The following is a 9,175-nucleotide window of genomic DNA, read 5'->3' on the forward strand; positions in this document are numbered from 1 at the left end:
TCTTACTTCAAACTCAATACGATTACAAACTAGTATTTACTTTGTAAATATTGCTTTTGGTCCATAACTATGTTTATTAGGGAATATTTTAATTATTTTATTATAGTCGAACTAAAACATAAACAAATCAAAACACAAAAACAATCAACAGTTAGCTTTAAACTAATTAACTAAACAGTAATTGGATTATCTATGATCGGAATATTACATGGATCCAATAGAGATTTAGAAAGCAAATATCGTGGGACAACATTATCCAAACAAAGGATATCATCACCCATGTGGCAACACTCCACTGGCTATCTCAAATGAAACCAACACCATTCACTCAAAACTCAAAATTCTCCAAGAAAAAGATAACCTTCATTAGATCAAAACCCTTTGATATTCAATTATCATCATCTCTTAACACCACCTTCAAATTCAAAACTTTCTGAAAATGGCAAGTTGCAGTATGGCATCGGCTGCTTCAACTTTTGTAATGACACCAAATGTCACCTCTAACACAATAACAGTCAAGCCCAATATGGTGGTTATGTTACCTTCTCAAAACACAAGAGGTTCAAGACTTGTTGTTAAGGCGGCTGAAGAGGCCGCACCACCGGCTGCAACTGCTGAACCGGCTAAGGTAGAGGCTAAGGAAGAGAAGCCTAAGCCCCCACCAATTGGACCCAAGAGAGGAGCCAAGGTATACTCATGCACATATGCATACGATAACAGATAATCTTATTTTGTACATACTTTTATGCATATGGATAATATTGAATATGGACATATGGTGATTATTATTTGCACCTACATGATATGATATTAATTGTGCACACAGGTGAGAATTTTAAGGAAGGAGTCCTACTGGTTCAAAGGAGTGGGATCAGTTGTGACTGTAGACCAGGTAAATTGTATGATAAATGCGTGTGTGAGTTGCGAACATGCGCGCGTGTGTGTGTGGCTAATGTGTTAATGGTGTATGTGATGTTGGTGTTCATATAAAATGATATGATATGCAGGATCCAAAGACTCGATACCCGGTTGTTGTGAGGTTTAACAAAGTGAATTATGCGAATGTGTCAACCAACAACTATGCATTGGATGAGATTGAAGAAGTATAGAGCTGAGTTTCTTGATCATGTAGAATGCCTCATATTTCAATCTTTTGCAACATGTTTTATCAATGAATTTGTATTATATTCAATATGTGTGTTTCTTTGGTGTGTGGTAAAATCTATGGTCTTGCTAACCATCATACATTAGGTCAAGCCCAAGTGAGATTCTGTTCTACCTTAATTGGGAAAAAAAAATAGTTGAAAACCAAAAAAGAGATCCACAGAATGAATTAGGACTCGATGTAGCATACCGGTATCAAGGTGTCCCTCCCCAAGTGGTTGAGGGTTCAAGTCCTATCGTAGACAAGGGTAAGGGTGAGCAAAAGGTAAAACCCGACCTGACCCGACCATTACCCGACCCGACCGGAGAACCGATCAAACATAAAATACAGAACCGATTCACTACCCTAAATATAGGGTCGGTTCCGGTCCATAGGTCCAAGTCGGGTTTCACCATGAAAAGAACCGAGAACCGACCTGACCCGACCCTATTTTATATGAAAAATTGGAACCGATCTAAATACCTAGGTACTTGGGTTCGGGTCAGGTTAGGTATATTTTCGGTTCGGTTCTCGGTTATTTTCGGTCCGGACCTAAACTTGCTCACCCCTAGACAAGGGTGTAGATTTAGGACTATGATTAAAGGGTGTGTGAGATAGCAAGTCAAAATAAAATCTGATAGGAAGACTAGCATGAGAAAATTTCAATGACTCAATCTGATGTGAAGAATTTGCTAGAATGCCTGTTAGTTAGTACTAGAGAGTACACTAGCTACATTTTACTGTTAATAATTACCATAGTTAGAAGTAGGACTGGCAAACGGGTTGGGTTGGGTTAGAACGGGTTAGGGTCGAAACGGGTTAGGGTTGAAACGGGTCAAATAAAAAAAGGGTTGTTTTGGGTCGGGTTAGAACGGGTCCGGCTTGAAATGGGTTCGGGTCAGATCATGTCTAGTTCGAAATGGGTTTCGGGTCGAAACGGGTTGGGTTTGCTTTGCCATTTCTAAAAACATGATTTCATCATTAATATACCTTTTGTTCGAGTCGGGATAGAGACCGAAAAACCGACCAAAACGACACAAAAGAACCGAAGCCAAAACGAAACAATACGACTGAAACGAAACTGACTAAAACGAAACAAAAGAAACTGAAAAAACCGAAACCGAACCGAAACAAAAAAAAACTGAAAAGATCGACTTGATCCGAAACGAAACCGAAAAACAGAGCAAACTGAAAAAAAAAATCAAAACCGAAACGAAACTGACCAAACCCGAAAAAAAAATCGAAATCAAACCGAAACAAAACAAAAAAAACCCGATTAAAACGAAATAAAATATCAAAACTGAATAAAAAAGAAACCGACTGAAACGAAACAAAAAAACTGAAGAAACCGAAACCGAACCTAAACGAAACAAAAAAAAAAAGCTGAAAAGATCGAAATCCATCCGAAACAAAAACTAAAAAAAACTGTTCAAAGCGAAACAAAAAATCAAACCAAACTGAAACGAAACCGACCAAAGCGAAACAAAAAAAAAGTCGAACCGAAACGAAACAAAATACTGAAATGATGGAAAACGATCCAAAACGAAACCGAAAAACCCGATTAAAACAAAACAAAAAATCAAACCGAACCGAAACTGACCAAACCGAAACAAAAAAACCGAAACCGAATCAAAATGAACCAAAAAACTGAAAAGATCGAAACCGCTCCGAAACGAAACCGAAAAAACCAATCAAAATGAAACAAAAAATCAAAACCGAACCGAAACTGAATAAGCCGACCAAACAGAAACAAAAAACCCAAACCGAAACAAAACAAAACAGAAAGATCGAAAACGATCCGAAATGAAACCGAAAAAAACCGATCAAAACAGAACTGGAACGAAACCGAGAAACGACCAAACCGAAACGAAACCCGTCCCTACCCGAAACTAGTCCCGTATGGAAACTCGTGTCGGCCCAAAACCCGTTGCGATCTGAAACCCGTCTTGTGCGAAACTCGTGTCTGCCTGAAACGCAATCCGAACCAACCCTGTTCCGATCCAAAACCTGCGTCGTGCCGAAACCCATCCCGGCCCGAAACTCAATTCGAACTGAACCCGTTCCGATCCAAAACCCATTTCGTGCCGTAACCCTTCTTGTGCGGATACTTGTGCCGGCTAGAAACCCATTTTGATCCGAAACTTGTCTCGTTTCTTTAAGACACTAACCCACACCGACTCATTTCTTTAAAGTTGTTGACCCGTTTTGACCCGAAAATAACATGATGGAATTTCAACTGACCCGTTGTGACCCATTTAGTTAAAATATCTTATCCAAACCAACCCGTATAACTTTAAAAGCAACCCAAGCTGACCCGCTTGGAAGGCTTTGGGTCAAGATTGCCCCCTCTAGTTAGAAGACACGACTTTTGTAGCTATCTTCATCGTTATAAATAGTTGATCAATAGTACATAATAACTTACAAGGTTTCATTATTTTATATGGTATCTAATTCTTAGAATTATTGCTTCTTTTCTCTCTTCACACTTCATTCTTCCGCTTTTGTCCCCATAAATTGGTTGATTGTTGACCCTTTTGTGAAGACTTTCTTTTCTTTCGCTCTTGTCTATGATACCCGTATATATAGATTAGGTCTTATTTATTTTTTATCTTGTTGTCCTTGCGTGGCTACATTCGTAGCTTCTGTCACTAAAGCCCTGTCGTCGTGTCGTCGACGTTATGGTCTTACATATGTCACCGCCCTTTGCGGCCACAATTTTTCTTACTTTTTATGTTTGCTGCCGGCACACCTTATGATTTGATTAGGTTTCACTTGTAATTATTCTCGTTTTATTCTTAACTAGTTAGATCAACAATACACGAAATTGGGTTTTCATCATTTATAGTAAGATGCTAGCTAATCCTTCATGGATGATGGATGTGTCTGTGATTACAGTATAAGGTGTCCAGATGCCCAAAATCTTGTGGATCTTTCTGATCTATAAACTAATACATACAAATGCCAAATTGGCAAACTGGTAATAAAAGGTTACCTAATTCATTGCTTCCAACAATCTATTCGTCGACTATACTGTTGTTAGACAATTCAATTTATACATATAAGAAATTTTTGGGCAATTAATGTACCACCTCGTAAAATCGTGTCCAATAATGTATTGACACGTGTCCCTATTCCTAATTATGCCTAATGTTGGCTAGGAGGGACTATTTTTGTCAAATAATGAAAACTATGAATGTGGAGGGATTAAAAGTGTCAACATACTGAAACTATGCCTCTGAGTGACCTTATACGGTGTCCGTATTCTTAAATGAGCGACTTGTTGGACGAAGGGAACCGTTTGTGAAATTGTTTGAAAGTTTGTAAGTTGGAGGGTTAAAAGCGTCAACATGTTAATTTATACCTCTGAGTGACCTTTTAACGAACCGAGAGCTTTATGATGTTCGGTCATACTCTCGGGTGTGTCTAATATTGGCCATGAGGGGCTTTTTACACTAATATTAACATTACATACAAGAATGGAAGTCAAAGGGCCTGAAGTGACAATGTGTGAAAGTTATAATTTTTGGCCAGACCACGCCGTAAGTTACAGTGTCTGTACCATAGTTTACGGTAGAGTCTGCCAGCTTTCTTTTTTTTTTTTTTGCCTTGGCCTCCACACAAACAGCCAAAACTCATCAAACTCGAAACCATGGGCTTGTTTCTGGTAAGGGACACGTACTAGGATATGTGTACGCTTCTCCTAACTCCCCATTACACCTGTAGCCATCTCCAAACACCTCCTCCAACTATAAATAGGTGCTTGATCATTCATACCAACTTGCACCTACTTCATTATCACTTCCTCTCTTCTCCTGGAGATTACCAGCTAAAGGGAGCCTCCGCTTGAGTTTATTGTCGTGCTAGGACCACTTGTAAGTGCTCCTACCTCCTGCATTTTCATTTTGTAGGATTTTAAAGCCGGAAGTCAAGCATTTTTTATAAATGCTTTGACTTTCGGTTTAGACCTTAATGGTCCAGCCATTGTTCGAGGCGAACATGGCTACGTGATCGTAATTAGGTATGTGTTAATCCCTCAAAAGGGCACCTTGATGTGTGTAAAATGCAACATATAAAACACATCAATTAAGGCATAAAACTAACCCTTTTTAAGTACTAATGTTGGAAAAAGAGTGTTTTTGTCTTCCTTTTGTATTTTCAGGATGAAATGAGCTCAAAATCACAAAAGAAGCAAAAAGACCACTAATTCTATCATAAATACAAGAAAAGGAACAAAAGTAAACTGCCCGGACCCTCAACGGCACCTCCCAAGACAAAGAGAAGAGAACAGAAGTCTGAACACGCCCCGTGTCCAGTGAATACGGGGGCGTGCCCAGGAAGCAGCAGAAAAGACAAACCAGTAGAAGCTTCCATTGCTCACCACGGGGCCGTGCCCAGCGGACACGGGGGCGTGTTGAAAGTACAGCAGACGCATTAATTGTAATTCGCAATTACAATTAATGAAGAGAGAGAATGTCAGACGGGCACGGGGCCGTGTCCAGCGGACACGGGGCCGTGTCCAGCGTTCTGTTCAGCCTATAAATAGAGGAGCTTGGTTTCATTCTCTCTCATCCCTTGGCACACCACCTCTCTCACACTTCATCCACCACCCATCACCACCATAACACCATCATCCACCACCATCATCCATTGTCCATCATAGAGTGTGTGAGTCGTCTCGGGATCCAAGATTGATCGTAAGAGTTCTTGACAATCAAGGCCATGTTTGCCTAAGTCTCTTACATCACTTGGTGAAGACAAGTGTTTAGTATAATACTTTTTATTTTTAATCTTTTGCACTTTTTATTTGGTTTTGTATTAATGACTTTAATAACTAGTTACTTATGTTGAAGGTGATCTTTCCTTATCGTTTGTCCGTGGTGTCTTGGCATTATTTTACTGTCTATATAAAATAAAAGATTTTCACCATTCATATCTCCACGGTCTATATGGAGGTATGTTGGCTACCTGGTCGGGGGTTAAGGGAACGGTTTGGTAAAGGTCTTGCCCTTGTTCAGCGTTTAGAGGTCCTGCTTGGGACCTGGGTCAAATTTAGTAGGATCTCCTTCAATGCCCATAGGTATTGGATGGCGGGGATCCAAACTCTTTGACCCCCTCATAAGCTAACTACTATTAATACTATAACCCGGCTATTTAGGACTGTATCCCTGCTGACTCAGACTACTTAGCCGAGGGTAACGTCACCGCCGAAAACGGGGCCTACCATAATTTGCATTAATAACTTAATTCATTATCTTTCAATAATCCGACCCTTTAGGATTGTATCCTTGCTGACTCAAACTACTGGGTTGAGGGTAACGTCACCTCCGAAAAAGGGGCCTACTACAATAACTAAGATAATCTCTTAAACAAGTGCAAAAGTGCGAAAATAATCAAAGGTTATACTAATACACGTGTCGGATCCAAGTGATTCATCTTGCCTATCTGTTTTTATTTTATTTTATTTTTCAGCATTTAGTTAGTTTTTATTTTTCTTAGTTTAAAACATTTTTCTAACTTTTTGATTTGATTAGACGTTGAGGATAAACCGGTATTAAAAGCTCTTGTGTCCTTGGACGACCTCGGTATCTTACCAACACTATACTACGTCCACGATGGGTGCACTTGCCCATATGTGTGCTTAGTGTTAGTAAATATCGTGTTTTATAAATTTAAAACTTGGCTAAAAGTGTAAAAAGGGCTTAAATAAACATCTAAAAATATATATACACTAACACGCATCAAGTTTTTGGCGCCGTTGCCGGGGACACAAGGATTTTAAGAAAGCTTAAAATCGACGGCCTAATCAGTTTTTCAAAACCTTTTCAAAACGCGCGCATTTTTTTCTGCATTTTAGTTTAGTTTTGCATTTACAGTAGCTTGAACACGGGGCCGTGCTCGCTGAACACGCCCCCGTGCTGCATATTTTTAGAGTAGATACCCAGATACAGAGTCTGACCACGGGGCCGTGTTCACTCAACACGCCCCCGTGCTCAACGTGACCAGTTAATTTAATTAAAACGCCCAGATACAGTCCCTGAACACGGGGCCGTGTTCACCCAACACGGGGCCGTGTCCAGCTTCTGTTTCCGTCTTATTTTTTTTGTTTTCTGGTCCCGAGACTCAGTTGTAGTCTGTTGAGTGATTCCTATGGATCAATACTCAAGAGATTACAACTACACCTATGATGAGGATGATTATAGAGGTAATTATTGCACTAATTGTCGTAATGCACGCTCGGTTCAATATAATAACTCATATCAACCATCCAATTCATACAACCATTATGAGGAGCCCAGGTACGAGCCATCAACTTCATACACATCCTATGAAGACCAAAGGTATGAACCTCCTTCCTCATACTCATATTTTGATGAACCAAGGTATGAGCCTTCATACTCATACTTTGAAGATTCAACATATGAGCCACCACCTTCATACACTTATTATGAGGAACCATGGCGTGAACAACCCACCTCATATGAGTACTATGAAGAGCAAAGTTTCGACCCTTATTCATCATACACTTACAATGAAGAACAATGGTGTGAACCATCTACTTCATATGAGTACTATGAGGAACCAAGGATCGAACAACCGGATTCAAACTTTGATGATCCGAATTCTTTCAATCTCACCGAAGTAACTAATCGGATAATAGAACAACTTAAAACTATCGAACGTTGCATAAAAGAATCTCGCGCACGGGAAGAGGAATCCCGCGCGAGAGAGGAGTTAAAAAGTAATAATAACGTAGAGATAGTTGAAAGTGTAAAAATGGAAGAACAAGAAAGTGAAAAACCGACACATGAGTTAAACAACGAAAAGGGTGAGTCCGATAATGTTAAAATTCAAGAAGAGTCTAATTTTGAAGAAATTAATCTCTTGTCACCTACTTTCGAAAATCATTGTTTAATAACCCCTCATGCCAAGTTTTTAAAAGAGTTAAACACTAGTGCTAAAATCAAAGACTTAGTAAGTGTTAAGTTAACTAATGATCAAACCTCGCTAATAAAAGAAGATCCTTTTGAAATTAACATTACACCGGTTCCATGTTTCTTTCAAAATTCGTTTATTAGTAATATCACTATTGATAAAGATCTTTGTGTTAACATAATGCCCAACTACATTTTTGAAAAGTTAAGTATTAGTGATTTTACTCCACTTCAAATACCCATTTTTCTATCCGACCGAAAAGTAATGAAATCAATCGGTGTAGTCGAAGATATTTTGGTTCAAACAAATCAAATGGTAATCCCAACCGACTTCGTCATCTTAGATGACGCCCCCTAGTCTTGGGAAAACCTTTTGTACAAACTCACAAAGCTTTGAAAAACCGGAAATTCAACAATCTAACTCTTCAATTAGGGGCATTCAAAAGGAGCATAGATCTTGAGCGCTCAATGAAATATCCTTTTGGCAACAATGACCCCCTAATTGAAGATGAAGCTGAACCACCTGATACAAACCACGAGGAAGACCACTTTGTCGACGAAGAGGTAGCCATAGAACAAACTTTTAAAGTTCTTGATCTAGATGAGCCACGAAATAAGGTGTCTCCTAAAGACCCAACCATCGAGCTCAAAGAACTCCCCAAGGGTTTGGAATATGCTTTTCTAGGCAAAGATGGTAGTTTACCTGTAATTATTTCATCTAAATTAACTAGCATAGAAAAAGAAAAATTAGTTAACCTACTTAAAAAACACAAAAATGCGATCGCTTGGAAGCTTGTAGATATTAAGGGAATAAGTCCTTCCATGTGCACGCACAAAATTTTAATGAATGATGACTACAAAACGGTGATTCAACCACAACGAAGAGTGAACCCCAATGTTCAAGAAGTGGTTAAAAATGAAGTCATCAAACTACTCGACGCCGGACTAATCTACCCTATCTCCGATAGCCCGTGGGTAAGTCCCGTCCAAGTAGTCCCAAAGAAAGGAGGTATGACGGTAATAACTAACGAGAAAAATGAATTAATACCCACAAGAACCGTCACAGGATGGAGAGTCTGTATAGACTATAGGAGATTAA

At 39.2% G+C, this 9,175-nt stretch overlaps 1 protein-coding gene across 1 annotated transcript; it reads left to right on the top strand.

The window, feature by feature from the left end:
* Positions 1-251: 251 nt before the first annotated feature.
* On the top strand, positions 252-1,221 carry LOC110899054 (photosystem I reaction center subunit IV A, chloroplastic). The gene is made up of 3 exons (XM_022145920.2): positions 252-688; positions 827-892; positions 1,008-1,221. The coding sequence occupies exons 1-3, from the start codon at positions 440-442 to the stop codon at positions 1,107-1,109; spliced, it is 417 nt and encodes a 138-aa protein (XP_022001612.1). The 5' UTR covers positions 252-439; the 3' UTR covers positions 1,110-1,221.
* Positions 1,222-9,175: the final 7,954 nt, after the last annotated feature.

This window comes from Helianthus annuus, chromosome 4 (genome assembly GCF_002127325.2).
Source record: "Helianthus annuus cultivar XRQ/B chromosome 4, HanXRQr2.0-SUNRISE, whole genome shotgun sequence".
Classification (NCBI taxonomy): domain Eukaryota; kingdom Viridiplantae; phylum Streptophyta; class Magnoliopsida; order Asterales; family Asteraceae; genus Helianthus; species Helianthus annuus.

Coding starts and splice junctions, on each gene's coding strand:
- LOC110899054 (XM_022145920.2), top strand. CDS start 440: ATGGCAAGTTGCAGTATGGCATCGGCTGCTTCAACTTTTGTAATGACA. Junction 689..826: donor GACCCAAGAGAGGAGCCAAG/GTATACTCATGC, acceptor TTGTGCACACAG/GTGAGAATTTTAAGGAAGGA. Junction 893..1,007: donor CAGTTGTGACTGTAGACCAG/GTAAATTGTATG, acceptor TATGATATGCAG/GATCCAAAGACTCGATACCC.